Below are 17,813 nucleotides of genomic sequence, written 5' to 3' on the forward strand. Positions count from 1 at the left end.
CAATGTGCTGTACGTGAGCTTGACCTTGAACGACTCAGCAACTTCAATTGGTCCAAAATGCAGCATCCAGATTATTGGCTGGGGTTCTGTTTAGATCTCATGTAGCTGCTGTTTTGAAACAACTGAACTGGTTGCCAGTTCATTTCTGGCCCCAATTCAGGGTCATCACATCAACATTTTAAGCCCAAAAGAACTCAGGCCCCAAATATCTGAAAGAGACCACCTCATTGCTGCAAACAGTTTTCTAGTGTTAACGTCAACAGAGCAGGCCCTCTTGGTAGTTCCACAACCCACAGAAGTTTGGAGTGGTGGTAGGCCAGGAGAGGGCATTCACTGTGACAGCCCCTAAGTTGTGGCATTCCTTCCCCACAGAGGTACACCTGGCCCTTCACTATATAGTTTCCATTGTATGCTGAAGACACATCTTTTTATCCTAGCACCTTTGACACCTAAAATGTATATTTTCAGGACCCCCACTTTTTGTGATTTTTAAAAACTGTTGTGTGTTTTAAAATGGTATTTTAAATTGTTGTAACCTGCCCTGAGCCTTAGGGTGCAAGGTAGGTAACAGCAACAACAACAACAGAGGACAAAGTGCCACAGGCAGAGTTTGAAAAACGTTTTAATGCTTATTGAAGAGTTAGAAAGAATTGCAAAAGGAGGAGGAGGAGGAAGGAGTCTCCATGCTCTAGAAGAATCTAGCTCTGGCCTCTAGAAGCACTTCCGGTGGACAATTGAAGGACCAGCCTCATCGTACTCTGGTTTGCTGATCCACATCTGCTGGAAGGTGGAGAGAGAGGCCAGGATGGAACCACCAATCCATACAGAGTATTTACGCTCAGGAGGAGCAATGATCTGTGAAAACATTTGTAGAAGAGGGTTAATGAGTGACATTTTTGATGGTCATTTGGCTACCAAGTAAGTAAGGTGTGAGACTGAGCACAATCAAGAAGTCAGTTCTGACCTGAGGAAATGTCAAGACCCAGAGCTATCATCAGATATATGCCAACTACTACAGATAGTATTAAATTTTGGGTTATTTCCATAGGCATGTCAGTGGGCCAATACCCATCAGAGCATAACAGCAAAGAGTTCCCTGTGGTTGACAATTGGAAAGGGCGCAGTCCCAAAAACTCATGGGTAATCCCCTCCCATAGCACACTCATGGATCTTTGTTCCCATCAGTATGTGCTGTCCTGCCAGGTTGCAGGTGGGATGGGGCCGGGCGGCTGCTAAGGGACAGTATTTCAAACCCTGGAAGAAAATAGGGCAGACATGCCTTTATCTTCATTGTGCTGGGAGCCAAGGCTGTAATCTCCTTTTGCATTCTGTCTGCGATTCCAGGGTACATGGTGGTGCCTCCAGAAAGGACGTTGTTGGCATAGAGGTCTTTGCGGATGTCAATGTCGCACTTCATGATGGAATTGTAGGTGGTCTCATGAATGCCAGCAGATTCCATGCCTAGGAGGAATGGTCCAAAATAAGTAGCTTGTCCCCAGTTCAGATGGGAACTCAGAAAGACGAACTTCCTCTGGCAGTTCAGCACTGATCACCACCCAACTGATAGCTACATAGGAAGAAACCTTCACACTGAGTCAGACTATTGCTCCATCTAGCTGTATTGCAGCAGCTCTCCAAGATTTCAGACAGAGGAGACTTCCAGCCCTACCTGGAGAAACCAAAGACTGAACCTGAGCTATTCATTTGTTTTATTGCATTTATAACCCACCATTTTTTTCCTAAGGAGTTCAAAGTGGTGTTCATGGTTCTCTCCCTTTTCATTTTATCCCCACCAAACCCTGTGAGGTAGGTTAGTCTGAGAGGCCGTGCTTGGCCCAAGGTGAGCTTCATGGCCTAGAGGGGATTCCAACCCTGGTCTCTCCCAGGTCCTAGTCTCACACTCTAACCACAACACCACGCTGGCTCTCTTTTCTGCATGCAAAGCAAGTGCCTTGACCACTGAACTATGATGAAACTTTGGAATTAAGTTCCTTTCTGGGGAGCATATTTCAAACATCGTTGCATCCTCTCCCATCAGAGCCTTTGTAGTCAACTGGCAAAAGCCACTGCTATTGGTTTGCCTTTAAGAGCTATTGCTGTTTCACTGGGCTTTAAATACTACAGTACCTTATTTTAAAAATTGCCATGGTTTTTTATTTTATTATAGTGTAAAATTATATAATAGGAATGGGAAGAATTCATTCTCATATACAGTTTTCTTCCATTGTTTATGGATTTTGCATTGTTGACTGAATTGTTGTTTTCTTAAGTACTGAATTCAAAATGTATCTATAGGTTTATTCTAGCATTTTTGTCAAATAAAACATTGCTTTGTCTTTTGAGATGATTGTACTTTTTTGTATGGTGTTGTTAGTTGCTTTGGGATTCCCTTCGGAGGGAGAAGCAAGGGATGAATAAATTGAATGCAAGAAGTAAGGCTCCATTTTCTTTTCATGACTGACTGAACTATATTCTTCTGAACTATATACCTATTGTATAGAACAGGCATAGGCAAACTCGGCCCTCCAGATGTTTTGAGACTACAATTCTCATCATCCCTGACCACTGGTTCTGTTAGCTAGGGATGATGGGAGTTGTAGTCCCAAAACATCTGGAAGGCTGAGTTTGTCTATGCCTGGTATAGAAGTTAACAACAGGATGTTGAAAATAGATTCTATGTGCCCTAATGATGGCCAAGAGACTGATATTGATCAACTGGAATAAAGATATAATCCCCTTTAATAAATGGATTGACAATATGATAACACTTGCAACTTATGAACAGACTGCTTACAGACGTAGGCTGCTTGGATAAATACAACAAAATTGGAATGAATTTATACAAAATGTAGTAGACTATTAATATTTACATACATATTAGCATAATAATACCAAATATATACAAGAATGTATGGGTTAAGGGATTTTTCGTATATTGTATATATTCGTATATTGTTTCTACACATTTTTGTGCCTTTTTATTTTATTTTTATTTGCATCACTTTATTCCTTTATAATTGAAACCTTTTCAATAAAATATTAATACCAAAAAATGATTTTTCAGGTTGAAATATCACAATCAAAGAAAAGAGCCCCAAGAGAGAAGGAAATATTGTTTCCCATGCATTACTTCAGATTCTCTGACCCCAGACTCCAGAGATGCAGACTCACCTATAAAGGAAGGCTGGAAAAGAGTTTCTGGGCAACGGAATCGCTCATTGCCAATGGTGATGACTTGCCCATCAGGGAGCTCATAGCTTTTTTCCAGGGATGAGGAGGAAGCAGCTGTTGCCATCTCATTCTCAAAATCCAGAGCGACGTAGCACAGCTTCTCCTTGATGTCACGCACAATTTCTCGTTCAGCTGTGAAAGACAGAGGCATGGTATACAAATTAATAAATGAAGATGATGGTATGATGGTAGATGAACTAAGGCCTACCAAATTGAATTGTTTTAATTTACTTTTCCCAGTAGACCCAACCTTGGGAAATGCCCTCTGTCAAGATTCTCAGCACAATCCCACAAGGGCAACTCCTAGCAAACTCTACGCACAGTGAAAAAGGCCACAATAGTTCAAAGCGACTTAGCACTCCCTTCTATTTGCAGTGAAGGTATGCCCTAAGTCAGCCTTCCCCAACCAGGTTCTCTCCAGAGGTGGCCGTGCTGACGCGGGCTGATGGGCTATGTAGTCCAAAACGTTTGGAGGGCACCAGGTTGGGGAAGGCTGCCCTAGGTTAACAAAGCTAGGCATGATGTTGAACAGCAAGTCACACAATGCACGTACCCAAAAGAAAACACACCCATTTGTACAGTCGTCTCATATGTGGGGGGGAGTATATCATATTTTTCCCCACACACCCACAAGCACCATGCAATATGTAAGCTGATCTTCATAACAGAAATGAGAATGCAGACAGAATTTGCATCTCTAAATATTGGAAGACTGAAGTGACTGCCGCACCCCACCAAGTGAAAGAATGGCTAAAGAATATATGGCAAACGTTAACTTCTCTTCCTACTCAGGAAGAGAAGTCAGAAGCCAACAAGAGAGAATAAGTTCCTAGAATGATGGGTCCTTTTCATAAGCTACTGGAATGAAAGGGTTGAAGATAACAATGGATTGAGGTTGAATCCTGACAAGACAGAAGTACTATTCTTGGGGGACAGGGGGCGGCCTGATGTGGAGGACTTCCTGATCCTGAATGGGGTAACTGCCCCTGAAGGACCAGTTGTGCAGCCTGGGAGTAATTTTGGACTCACAGCTGTCCATGGAGGCGCATGTCAATTCTGTGTCCAGGGCAGCTGTCTACCAGCTCCATCTGGTACGCAGACTGAGACCCTACCTGCCCGTAGAGTGCCTCTCCAGAGTGGTGCATGCTCTGGTTATCTCCTGCTTGGACTACTGCAATGTGCTCTATGTGGTGCTACCTTTGAAGGTGACTCAGAAACTGCAAATAATCCAGTATGCGGCAGCTAGACTGGTGACTGGGGGCGGCCGCCGAGACCATATAACACCAGTCCTGAAAGATCTTCATTGGCTCCCAGTACATTTCCGAGCACAATTCAAAGTGTTGGTGCTGACCTTTAAAGCCTTAAACGGCCTTGGCCCAGTATACCTGAAGGAGCATCTCCACCCCCATCATCCAGCCCAGACACTGAGGTCCAGGGCTGAGGGCCTTCTCGCTGTGAGAAGTGAGGTTACAGGGAACCAGGCAGAGGGCCTTCTCGGTAGTGGCACCCGCCCTGTGGGAACGCCCTCCCACCAGATGTCAAGGCAATAAACAACTATTTTACTTTTAAAAGACAACTGAAGGCGGCCCTGTTTAGGGAAGTTTTTAATGTCTGATGCTGTATTGTTTTTAATATTCAGTTGGAAGCCATCCAGAGTGGCAGGGAAACCCAGCCAGATGGGCGGGGTATAAATAAAAATTATTATTATTATTATTATTATTATTATTATTATTATTATTATTATTATTATCTCCCCTTGTTACCTATATTCAACTATCTGACTTCTGAATACCTCTCCTCTGCATTACACACACACACATACACACACACATATTTCCTTTCCCTCTTTTTCTTCTTCTTTCCTTCCCTTTTCCCCTTTTCTCTTCTTTCATCCTTTCTTTGCTCCTCCCCCTTTGTTCCTTCTTTGGTGTCCTCTGTCTTATATACCCTACCTTAGTTATTGCTATTGTTAGTTTTCTTTCAATACACCTCTCTCTACCCATTTCCTCTCAGTGTATGTCCGTGTGTCTTTTATATTTTATTGTACTATTATAATTTCTAGGACTAGATGAACCTTGTGTTCCTTCCTACTCTACAATTCTATGATTCTAATGGATGGGGTAAGGCAATCCCATCTAACAAAATGTGTTCTTTTCCTCCCCATTGACTTTCAATTTCCCCCCTCCAAAAAATGCAACGAGGAGACAGCGCTAAGGTGTCTGAACCACATGACAATATTTGGAAAATACCAGGGTAGTAGAACCACATGACAAAAAGTGCTTATCTGAGCTTTTCTAAAAAAGAAAAAAAGTAAAATAATGAAGAAAAGCAATGCTGAAGCAGCCCCACCTAGGTGCCTGCCGTCAGCTCCAAGGATCCAGCCCCTCCTTACCAGTGGTGACAAAAGAGTAGCCCCGTTCTGTCAGGATCTTCATGAGGTAGTCTGTAAGGTCGCGGCCAGCCAGGTCAAGACGCATGATTGCGTGAGGCAGGGCGTAACCTTCGTAAATGGGCACGTTGTGAGTGACGCCATCACCGGAGTCCAGAACAATACCTAAGGAGGAAGAGGAAGGAACACAAATGCCGTGGGTCCCCAAGCCGCATTTCACTCTTCTTACGTCGAAATATTACCCGCTGTCTTGCGGGACATCTTAGGGAGAAGAAAAGCCTAAGGATTAAACCAGGGGTCAGCAAACTTTTTCCACTGTCCCTCAGACCTTGTGGGGGGCCAGACTATATTTTGGAGAGAAAAATGAACGAATTCCTATGCCCCACAAATAACCCAGAGATACATTTTAAATAAAAGGACACATTCTACTCATGTAAAAACACACTGATTCCCAGACTGTCCATGGGCCGGATTGAGAAGGTGATTGGACCAGATCCAGTCCCTGGGCCTTAGTTTGCCTACCCATGGATTAAACCCTACACAAATCTGGAGTTGGGTCTCTAAGACAACTGGATGGCACCTTGTACGCCTTCTTCTGGCAACTCCAGCAGCCAAGCTGGTGCCGAATGTATTATGCTGCTTTCCTTTGCCCTTTGCCTGGGCAGCCCAGGACCTCCACACACACACTGTTCAGCCCTGCGCCCCATGGGAGGGCACTTTGGTATTGCTAACACAGCAAAAAACATGGGAGGCAGCAGTTACAAGTTATCAGCAGGTGCTGTGATTCTCCCGCAGTTTGAGTTCAACCCTGGAGGCCCACTTCATTGTCTCTGGGAATCCAATGAGCTGTCAACCATCCATATCACTGTATTGTAAAGTGCTTGGTCATCAGCACACCTTCAGGAGTAGGACAAACTCCAGGCTGCCTCTGTTATTGTGCCAGTGGGCTTCCTGAATGACTGAGGAATCAAACCCTGGTCTCGCAGGTCCTAGGACGACACTCTAACCACTGCACCACACTGGTTCTCTTTCATCTCAGATTTGTGTGGCCTTGCATGGAATTCAGACTTCTGAAGACTCGGCAATTGAAGCTAAGCACTCACCGGTGGTGCGGCCAGATGCATAGAGGGACAGCACAGCTTGGATTGCGACATACATGGCAGGGACGTTAAAGGTTTCAAACATAATCTAGGAAGGGAAAAGAGAGAATGAATGGCACGCCACTCTTCCAAGGCTGGATAGAGGACGCTTCGGTCTCGAGAGCACATTCTGCTCTCCTGCACAGATCTTATTGAAATGGAAAGGAGCTGCAGAAGGCATCTCAATGAGGCTTGTGTGGGGAACCCCCCCCCCCAGCTCTGCCTCACCTCCCTTAATGGCTTCCCAAATCCACCACTTGAAGCAGATACATCAGGGCGGTACATGTTCATTGTACATTGTCCAGCTGAGCAGGTTTTACCTGGGTCATCTTTTCTCGGTTTGCCTTAGGGTTCAGGGGTGCCTCTGTCAGAAGTGTGGGGTGTTCTTCAGGAGCCACTCGCAGTTCATTGTAGAAAGAATGGTGCCAAATCTGGGCAAAGTGGACAAACAAGAGTTGCCTACAACGTGCTGGGCTTTGTCTCGCCTGACTTCATTCTCAACACGTCACAAGCGTTCAGGTTGGCCAGTGATTCTGAAACGACTCCATAATGTTACATCCATCTTTGGGTCTTGCCTATCATGCCCAGCTGGTGCTGCTGACTCAAATAAGCCATTTTTTATTTGTATGCTACTGCTATCAGGCATGCTTCCCCTTAAAGCAAAATAACCTGGTCAATTTGCCTCTATGGGGGGTTGCTCAGGAAATGCAGTCATTCCTCAGACCAGTGCCACTGTCATTCCTCCATAATGCCCAAAAACGTATGTTCCATAACTGTGAATCTTTCATGACTGAATGGCACTAATTCTATCATAAAGCCTAGCAACCTGAATACAGATCAGATTGTGTAGTATCACATGGACCTGGGGCAAGGGCCTGGAGAATTGCTTTCCTTACATGGACCTCATGGGATCTTAGGATCCAAGCCAGGCATAGGCAAACTCGGTCCTCCAGATGTTTTGGGACTACAACTCCCATCATCCCTAGCTAACAGGACCGGTGGTCAGGGATGATGGGAACTGTAGTCCGAAAAACATCCGGAGGGCAGAGTTTGCCTGTGCCTGATCCAAGCCATAAAGTCTGGTCACCTCAGCTGCTAAGATCAGATACACTAGGGTCCAAAGAAGTACAGAGGAAAAGCTTTTTTGGTGGGGAAGAGCAGCAAAATGCTTTATTTATAAAATGGAAGTAGGTACTTAGGAGACTCAGGCCATCATCATGTCATTAAGTTTGGTGTGTCGTGTCTTCAGACCATCACATTGGCTCAGCTATATGACTGATTATTCTCTAAGCCACTGTTATGTATTAAATTCCTCTAATTCCTACCATACTTCTGGAATTGGTTGAAAATGCAATTGGAAAGCCACGGAATCTAGCAAGAAATTGATCAATTGCCATTCATATGTTATCCAATTATTTGTTTGATCATATCAAATGATACAATATTATTACAAACTCTCAGAAACATCAAGGCTGGAGAAGGAAGGTTTAGTAGGTGCTCTGCTGATTTACACATTATACAAGACTCTGAGAAGTTATTTTATTTCCTGGCTATTGTCCGTGTTTTTCTGTTTTAATAAAAAACACACACCTCCCATTCAAAATCTGAATTAAAAAGTTAACAAAGAGGAGAGCTTGTCACCTTTTCCATATCGTCCCAGTTGGTGATAATGCCGTGCTCAATGGGGTACTTGAGGGTCAGGATCCCCCTCTTGCTCTGGGCTTCGTCCCCGACGTAGCTGTCTTTCTGGCCCATCCCCACCATCACACCCTAGGAACCAAGAAGAGGAACGTCATAAACTCCACTCTTCATCCTTCCCCAGGCATGAGGTACCGGTATTCAAAGAAAGGGAAACAAACTCTGCATAATCCAACACCCATTCCTCATCTGCCACCAACATAACTTCTCCCTTCTGAAGACCATTTAGAATTCGCCCTTCTCCAACCCACTTAGAACTATATGAGGACAGACTGGAAAATACATTTTCCGATGAATAAGCAAATAAATAATAAGAAGGTGAAATTTTATATTGGGTAGGAGTGTGATGCACCAGGGAATCCTCAGTTCAAATCTCAGCTTGATCACACGCTCATGGTAAGTTTTGGCATTCTGCCTCACCCTGCTAAATTGGAAACCATTATGTTGGCCTTCACAAGTCTCATTTCCCAGAATATGGACTATTTCAGCCTCACTGATAGAATGACAAGGACCAGATCTTGAACATCAATTACTCTTCCTCCCTACAGACATGCGAATGTTCTCATTTGGCAGTGTATCTGAAGAAGTGTGCATGCACACGAAAGCTCATACCAAGAACTAACTTAGTTGGTCTTTAAGGTGCTACTGGAAGGAATATTTTTTGTTTTTTCTCATTTGGAAAGCACCTGGTCACTTCCTACATGGCATTAATGCAGTCGCATGAATAGCTGTGAAAACTAAGACTCAAAGGAACTTGCCATGGCCAGTTCAGCCACAGACTGAGCCATTTCCAAGGATTCTCACATGGGGAGTGCTTTTTTATTTATTTATAAGTGCTGGTACTCACCCTGTTGTTGTTCCAGTAAGTGCTACTCTTTTAACAGGGGGAAAGGTGTCAGTACTGCATAGCCTTGAGCACCCCCAAAAAGAAAGCACTGCACAGGGGAAACCTTAACCTGTCAGAGTCCTTTGCCCACAAAGAGTTGCTTGGGACCAAAACATTCAAAACAGATGCTCTTCTATCTTATTCTATCAAATAATTTGCTGGAATCTTTTCCCTGCTGAATTTCTGATGTGGCTGGCTCTGAACTCCCATGATTCTACTACCCTGGTATTTTCCAAATATTGGTAAATTTGCTCTACCAGTTCTTTAAAGTGGGGCAGGAGAAAGACTTTGCAAAGCTCTGGGATACTCTAAAAGTGAAAAAGCTGCCACACTTTCAGCAAATCTCAAGGTGCATTTAGCTGATGAAATATGGGGTCCTACAGTATCTTACATGAGAATTACTGGTCTATGAAACTACCAATTTCTTACATCCAAACACATTTAGTTGTACAATTATTTCCTACTATGACCTTTGAATATGTATTCTATTGATGGTTCCTAGTAAACTGTAGTGTTCCTTTCCTTTTTGATTTAAGATTTATAGTTCTTCATCTTGTGTTTCTTTGGATAATTCATTTGTATACTTATACTTTGGGTAATAATAAATTTTATCCCATGTATATGCCATGCATCAGACTTTGCCAAGCTGGTGCCCTCCAGATGTTTTGTACATGCTGGCTGAGGCTGATGGGAGTTATAAGGGGAATCTACACACATATAAAAACTGTTCTGAAAATGCCTTTTTAAAAATACATTGAATTTTCCATAAGGCTCACTATTGCCATCTAATGCCACTTTGTATATTACATTTAAAACACACTTAAAATGTTTTGTTTGCAGCTGTATAGCTGAGTCCATAGTCCAAGACTGGATCTAGACACATCAAAGAAGTGTTTCAGTTTAAAGCGCTGAAAATTTAAACAGGTAGAGAAAAACGGGGTTCCACATTGCCATTTGGTGGCACAAAGTTATATCGCACACACAACGCATATAAATTGCTTTTTCTTTACCAGTCTAACTGAGTCCCAGCTCTGAGCAGTGCTATTTTTCCAGAAAAAGAGGTGCCGGAACTCACCATGAATGCCTCCCTTATTCTCTTGCATCCATCTGAGATGTGCTGTGAGTTCCAGCTGAAAAAAAATCCCTGATTAGAAGCACCCAAAGGGAACTCTGTGCACAAACCTGGTGACGTGGGCGACCCACAATGGATGGGAAAACGGCACGGGGGGCATCGTCACCGGCGAACCCAGCCTTGCACAGCCCAGAGCCATTGTCACAAACAAGGGCGGTTGTCTCCTCTTCACACATGGCTTCGACTGACGGTGGTGCTGGGACACAGGAGACCTGGAAGAGGGAAGATCAGGAAGGACATGTAGGGACTGTGCAGGAGGGGTCTTTGCTGGTGAAAGCAAGAGGCATCATTAGGCAAAGGCATCAGACAGAAGATGCTACAGGGAGTGGCAATGAGGGGTTTGAGGACGGAGATGTGTGGGCACTTTGCCCTCCAAGCTGGCCTGATCTCCTCTCACCAGCATGGAGTGGGAGTTGCTATTATAGTGGGCAGTCAATGCATATTTGGGGAGAACACACATGCTTTTTACACAGTGGGTAGATCATTCGTTAAAAAACCCATTTCTTTCTGAGGTAGAGGAGGAGGAGGAATTCAATCCAAGATTCACTTGTAATCTCACTGTATACAAATTGCACAAGTGACAATAAAGTATTTAAATTAAAGCTGAAGCTATCAAATCTGCTCTTTTCAAAACAATATGCGAAGCAAAAGACAGAATCATCCTTCAGAATTCATGCTCATCTGAATTTTGTGATGCAGTTTGCCAACCAGTGCTTACAAAAATGCATATACTAAGGAAAAGTCCACATAAAAATTAATATATTATTGAAAATGACATACAAAAATGCATCCTATTGGGGGATGTTGCTGCATATATAAGTCAAACTGCATATGAAAATATGTTTATTAGGATAAATTTGCACTAATCATAGAATGCTATAGTTGGAATCTTGTGTTCTGGCTCAGGCAGCCCTGAATGAAGGACAGGCAAGCATTAAACACAGAGACTGACCAAAGAACTGACTTGAAGGCAGCCAGTGAATCCAAATGTGAGAGGATACCCCATAAAGCATGTTGGCAGCGCAGATTTAGTTTGACAGTCATTTCGTTTCTGCAAGGAACCTGCTCTGGGGCCTTTACTTCTGTGAGGTTGGATGGCTAGCAGAATTATCACCGAGATATATATATATATTAAAAAATAAATTGTCCAGTAGCACCTTAGAGACCAACTAAGTTTGTTCTTGGTACTGTATAAGCTTTTGTGTGCATGCACACGTCTTCAGATAAGAACTTCTTCGTATCTGAAGAAGTGTGCATGCACACGAAAGGTTATACCAAGAACAAACTTAGCTGGTCTAAGGTGCTACTAGACAACACACACACACACACACACACACACACAGCATCAGACCAACATGGCTACCTACCTGAATCTATCACCAGGATGTTCACCAAAATGCCATTCTCAGGATTCTTTGAGGGGGGGCATGATAGTTTTGCTGGCATAAAACAGCTAAAGGTTTTTAATGGACCTATTGTGATCAGAAAAAAATTGTCCCCTTGACCCAACCTGGCGTCCGCCATATGCTTTGGACTACAATTCCCATCATAGTATACAAGGGCTGATGTTGTAGTGCAGCACATCTGGAGGGCCCAAGGCTGAGCAAGTCTGCTTTAGCAACTTTGGGGCTGTCCTCCAATTCCGTTTCAAGGCACCAACTGAAAACATCAAGGGATGCAACCCATCCAGTGGAGCAAACTGCAGAGACACAGAAGGCCAGGCAGAAAACCCCTTAGCAATCCTAGTGTGAGCAGGAGAATCATGGCAAGTAAGCCCCATGTGTCATGAAGCTGAGCTCATGATTTAGCTGGTCTCTGGACAGGTGACTGATACAAAGAGGACCCTCCTTTGATTGTTTCCATTCACAAAAGCCGGGAAAACAACTGCAAGCTGCAGGAAGCAGCTGAAATGATTGAAGCATCCACTCTCGCTTATAAAAATGGAATGGATAAATTCATGGAGGCTCGGGCTTGGCCATTACCCACAATACATATGTGGAGACTATTTTTCTAGAAAAAAGCTGCCAGAACTCACCATGAACGCCTCCCTTGTTCTCGTATAACGACAATGTCATACACCTGAGAGGTGCCGGAACCCAGTTCCAATGAGCTCCGGCTGAAAAAAGCCACTGAATGCCAGATGTTGAAATCAACAGGGGAAAGCCAGGCCAACAATTGCATGCCTGCCTGCCCCGCTTCCCAGTGGGGTGGCCCCTCTTGCAAACTGATTGTTGTACTAGATGAGCCTCGCTTGGCCCGATCCAGCAAGAAATTCCCCTCGTCCAGCCAGCTCCTCCACATCTGACACCCCGCCCTTCACATCTCATCCCTTGCCTAAGGTGCCATCGTGACCAGAAGACAGCTGCCTCGACTTCCCTGCTGTTGCCATGGCTTGTTCCACTGATTCAGCTTCCACACATCATCTGGTTCAAATGCCACTCAGGTTTAAAGCTTGAGGTTTTTATGTAAATAATACCATTTCCAAAGAATCAAAGATTGAAGTGACAATATATCTTAGTGCATCTGCAGAGCAGGTGGTGAGAGTCTCGTCTTATTTGGTTAATTAATGTATTTCTTGCATTTATATCCCACTTTTCCTCTAAGGAACTCAAAGTGTTCCCACACCCCTCATTTATCCTCACAACGACCTTGTGAGGTAGTTCAGGCTAAGAGTAAGAGACTGACCCAAGGTCTCCCAGGTCCAAGTCAGGCCACTCCAGCTACTCCACCACAGGGGCTGTCTTAAAGTGTGTTCTTAATGTTGTACACACCCTGGGATCTTTTGATGAAGGACAGTATATAAATAAAATAATAAATACTAAATAAAATAAATACTAAATAAAAGTGGGCCCCCAAGGAACATGACTTAACTGGACCTGCGCTCACCAACCCTCAGACTCTGATTCTTTTCCGAATTCCAAGATTTTACCAGAGGGAGGTGTCACAGAGCAGGTGCAGAGTGCAGTTACTTTCCTGCTGGGTTTCTTCACACACCAGAGATTTTGGATCACTTTACTTCAGATTTCCTTCCCTGGAGGATGCAATTGTATCACATACTTATATTTTCCTTTTCTAACACGCAAGCCTTGTTCTGTGTCCTCTGGAATTTTTCTAAATTTTCCGCAAGCTGCAGGCATGAATCAGAGAGCAAGCCTGGCATCCCACGCCAGGACTCTGGGCGAGAGTAAACAGAAACACGAGGTTTCTCACAAGCTTTTCCCAAAAATGGAAATAATCTCTCCAACCTCTGGCTTCCAAAGGGGGAAAAGGCCCCTCCCCACATATTTCCTTCAGATTCAGGCACACCAGGCTGCTTTTATCATGTAAAGAAAGATGAAACAGTCGCAGCTAATACTAATTTCAGCAAGTATTGAAAATAAAGCAGCTGTATGGAATCAATAACTGGGTGGGGGGAGGGCTTAGCCCTAGGCAATCAATAACATGTGACAGATAATCTCAAATTACTTAGCATCCACAGGAATAGTAGTCAAAGACTTCTGGCTTTCTCCAAAAGTGGTATCCAAAACACCAGGTTGCGCTTTTAAAAAACAGCAACGACTTGACACCCTGATTGGACCATAAACCCAATAGAGGGTTTTTCCCTCTGCCTCCAAAGTGTGCCGGGGAGAGAGGCAAACCACAGCCCCTAACACTTGCACAAAGACAGCCTTGCACAACACTTGCACAAAGACAGCCACAAAAACCGGCAGAAACCTTCAGTGAAGCGGCAGAGCTTAGGCCACTCACTTCTCCCACAGGTACACACAGGGAGCAATGTTCAGGTGCATTCCAAACCTGGCCAGCCAGCAACGTGGTTCCCAAGTCTCCCTTGCCATGCACAACTCCTGCCTTGCCCCTGAAGGAGGCATTTTCCAAAAAGAGGGTTCATGCAGGCAGAATCTTTCTGCAGCTACTCACCAAGTGTACAGGAAAACTCCTTTCCTCGGGGACTCTGTTCTGACGATGCCTTTGGTATAAATACCAGCGAGACTATAAAACCTCAGAGGCGGATCTTCTCCAAGCCAAGACCCTAAAAAGGCCAATGGATAGTATGTTAGCCATATAAGGTGTTTTATTTCATTATATTGACCTTGGGCTGATGGTAGAACAGAGCCCGGTGAATTATTATCTTCAGAAAAATGTATGCAGGGGAAAAGTTGGGAAGCAACGCCTCATTTGTGAACTGACTCCTTTTATGCTACACTTTAGTAAACAAGTGAGGGGCAAGTCCTTATAAGCTGCACTGGGAGAGGAAGTGGCAGCCGGTCCCGGGACAGAGGTGAGAAAGTTACCAAGAATGGCCAGAGTCAGACCAAGACATTCTGGTTCCACAAGCAGGAAACCCAAATGCACACCCTTCCTCTTCATTATCAAGGGCCCAATCCACTGAGACAGGAGTGGACAGGGTCATAATATGGCGCCCTGATCAAAGACAAAATTTGGCACGCTCCTAAATATTTCTTATTTTCACAGTTGCTTTTTATGGATCTTCTCAATAGGTACCCATGTAAATGTAAGTCGTTGTTGAGCCGGGGTGTGTGTGTGTCCACACTGCCCTAAATCCAGTGCTGGAAGGTTTGACTCTTCACTATGGAACTCACTCCCACAAGCCACTAGCCTAGATGGCTTTAAAAGAGGATTAGACCAGGGGGCAGCAACCTTTTTCAGCCGTGGGCCAGTCCACTGTCCCTCAGACCATGTGGGGGGCCAGACTATATTTTGGGGGGGGGGAATAAACAAATTCCTATGCCCCACATATAACCCAGGGATGCATTTTAAATAAAAGGACACATTCTACTCATGTAAAAACACGCTGATTCCCAGACCGTCCGCGGGCCAGATTGAGAAGACGATTGGGCTGGATCTGGCCCCCGGGCCTTAGTTTGCCTACCCCTGGATTAGACAGATTCATAGAGCAGAGGGCTTTTGATGGCGATTGGCTGTGATTGCTCTGCTCTGCCTCCATGATCTGAGGCAGTTATGTTTCTGAATACTAGTTGCTGGAAACTGCAAGAGAGGAGAGTTCTCTTCCGCTTAGGTTCCACTTGTGGGGCTCCCACAGGCATCTGGTTGACCACTGGATCAGGCCCATGGCCCATCTAATCCTTCATCCTGCTCTCACAGTGGCCAAACTGATGCCTGTTGTTAGATTGTGGGTGAACATATCAGATGACACAGCAATTCTTCAAACAGCTCTTGTTTATTCACAGGCCAGAACAGAACTGAACTGAATTGAAGGGCTCCGTCAGCCTGCTTATATAGAGCTCCAGTACAACGTAACTAACAATTTTCTAAAACTATCCAATCACTGAACGTCGCTTTCGATCCCTTATTTGCATAACTATCTACAGTATCCCCCTGCTGGCCCAGGGTGAGAACTTCAGTACATAACACCTGTGGGAAACCTGCAAGCAGGATTTGAGCATGAGAGCCCTGTCCTTTCCTGTAACTTCTAGTAGCTGGTATTCAGAAGCCTTGTTGCCTCCAGCCGTGGAGGCACAACAGAGCCACTGTAACTAGGATAACCCGCTGCTCTATGGAATTATCTAATCGTTTTCTAAAAGCCATCCAAGTTGGTGGCCATTACAGATTCCTGTAGCAGTGAGTCCCATAGTTTAACCATGTACTGTGTGAAGAAGGACTTTCTTTTATCTACCCTTAATTTCTTTATCCACTTTCTCCATGCCATGCATGATTTTATAAACTTATTTCATGTCGCCTCTTACTCACCATTTTTCTAAACTGAAAAGTCCTAAATGCTGCACCTTTCATCATTTGTGAGTCGCTCCCTCCCCTTGATCATCTTGGTTGCCCTTCAAAATACCCTTTCTGAGGTGAGGCAACCAGAACTGTAGACAGAAACCACGGAGGGTAAAAGGTCTTGAGCAGTGGCTCCCAAATAGCTTAGTACTGCAGACGCCTGTTTTTCAAAAGCCAAGGCACAGACTTTTGAATGTTCTTTTGAACATTTTGATATCTCTATGGTTGTTTTGGAGGAGACTCTTGAGAGGCCCATGGACTGCAAGAAGATCAAACCTATCCATTCTTAGGGAAATCAGCCCTGAGTGCTCATTGGAAGGACAGGTCGTGAAGCTGAGGCTCCAAGACATTGGCCACCTCATAAGAAGAGAAGACTCCCTGGGAAAGACCCTGATGTTGGGAATGATAGAGGGCACAAGGAGAAGGACGAGATGGTTGGACAGTGTTCTCAAAGCTACCAGCATGAGTTTGACCAAACTGCAGGAGGCAGTGGAAGACAGGAGTGCCTGGCATGCTCTGGTCCATGGGGTCACGAAGAGTCGGACACGACTAAACGACTAAACAACAACAACAACAACAACAATGGTTGTTTTTGTTATGTGAGTGATGCCACGGACCTCCTGGGTGGGTTATGCAGTCCTCCTGGTGTCCGCTGACCACCAATGGGAAGTACTGCCATCAAGAATAAAAAGGATTTTGTGTGGCACCAAAAGAACACAGTATGTTGCTCCTGCGGGGGCGGGGGGGAGAGTGTTTCACAGCTGTGGTGCTACCACTAAGCAGGCTCACTCCTCAGTTGCCCCCTACCTCACATGCTGGGGGTCCCTGGAGGAGAGCTTGCAAAGGTTACCCAAGCGCCCCAGAAGCTCATGGTGGAAAACATGGTCCTCCACCTGGTTCCCTTGCTCCAAGCAACACGGAGTATTGAAGGCAGAGGGTCTTCTCAGCAGTGGCACCTGCCCTGTGGAACGCCCTCCCAACAGATGTCAAGGAAATAAACAACTACCTGACTTTTAGAAGACATCTGAAGGCAGCCCTGTTTAGAGAAGTTTTTAATGTTTGATGTTTTATCGTGTTTTTAATATTCTGTTGGGAGCCGCCCAGAGTGGCTGGAGAAACCCAGCCAGACGGGCGGGGTATCAATATATTATTATTATTATTATTATTATTATTATTATTATTATTATTATTATTATTATTATTATTATTATATTAGATGGGCTTGGGGACAGGAAGAAAGCCTAGGAAGCTGTTTCAACACCAGCAAGGTAGATGCCCCTCTTGACTAGTTGCAGGGCACTTCCAGACTATCACTATTTTCCAGGAGGATTCAGTCACGTACCATGCAATTCAGGTTGCGTAACTGAAGTTGACCGGGAGGCCTTGCAACCAACTTCCCCCAAAGATCAGGCTTTGTACAGGAAGGGAAGTGACAAGGAAAGGCACTGAATGCCTCTTGGGCACCTAGTACAGAATTCTCTATAGCTGACTGGCAGTGCCACTCTGATGGCACTCAATATTTGCTCTGGCCCCTTGATAATTTTGGCTATCCTTTTCTGCACCTTTCCCAGCTCTAGA

At 44.6% G+C, this 17,813-nt stretch overlaps 1 protein-coding gene across 1 annotated transcript; it reads right to left on the bottom strand.

The window, feature by feature from the left end:
* Positions 1–606: 606 nt before the first annotated feature.
* On the bottom strand, positions 607–14,528 carry ACTG2 (actin gamma 2, smooth muscle). The gene is made up of 9 exons (XM_081921797.1): positions 14,394–14,528; positions 10,526–10,687; positions 8,401–8,529; positions 7,080–7,190; positions 6,724–6,808; positions 5,624–5,785; positions 3,172–3,363; positions 1,280–1,461; positions 607–855 (listed from the first exon to the last, which is right to left on the bottom strand). The coding sequence occupies exons 2-9, from the start codon at positions 10,649–10,651 to the stop codon at positions 712–714; spliced, it is 1,131 nt and encodes a 376-aa protein (XP_081777923.1). The 5' UTR covers positions 10,652–10,687; positions 14,394–14,528; the 3' UTR covers positions 607–711.
* Between the last annotated feature and the right edge of the window lie 3,285 nt (positions 14,529–17,813).

The sequence above is a fragment of the Podarcis melisellensis genome (genome assembly GCF_964234715.1).
Source record: "Podarcis melisellensis genome assembly, chromosome: 8".
Lineage (NCBI taxonomy): Eukaryota > Metazoa > Chordata > Lepidosauria > Squamata > Lacertidae > Podarcis > Podarcis melisellensis.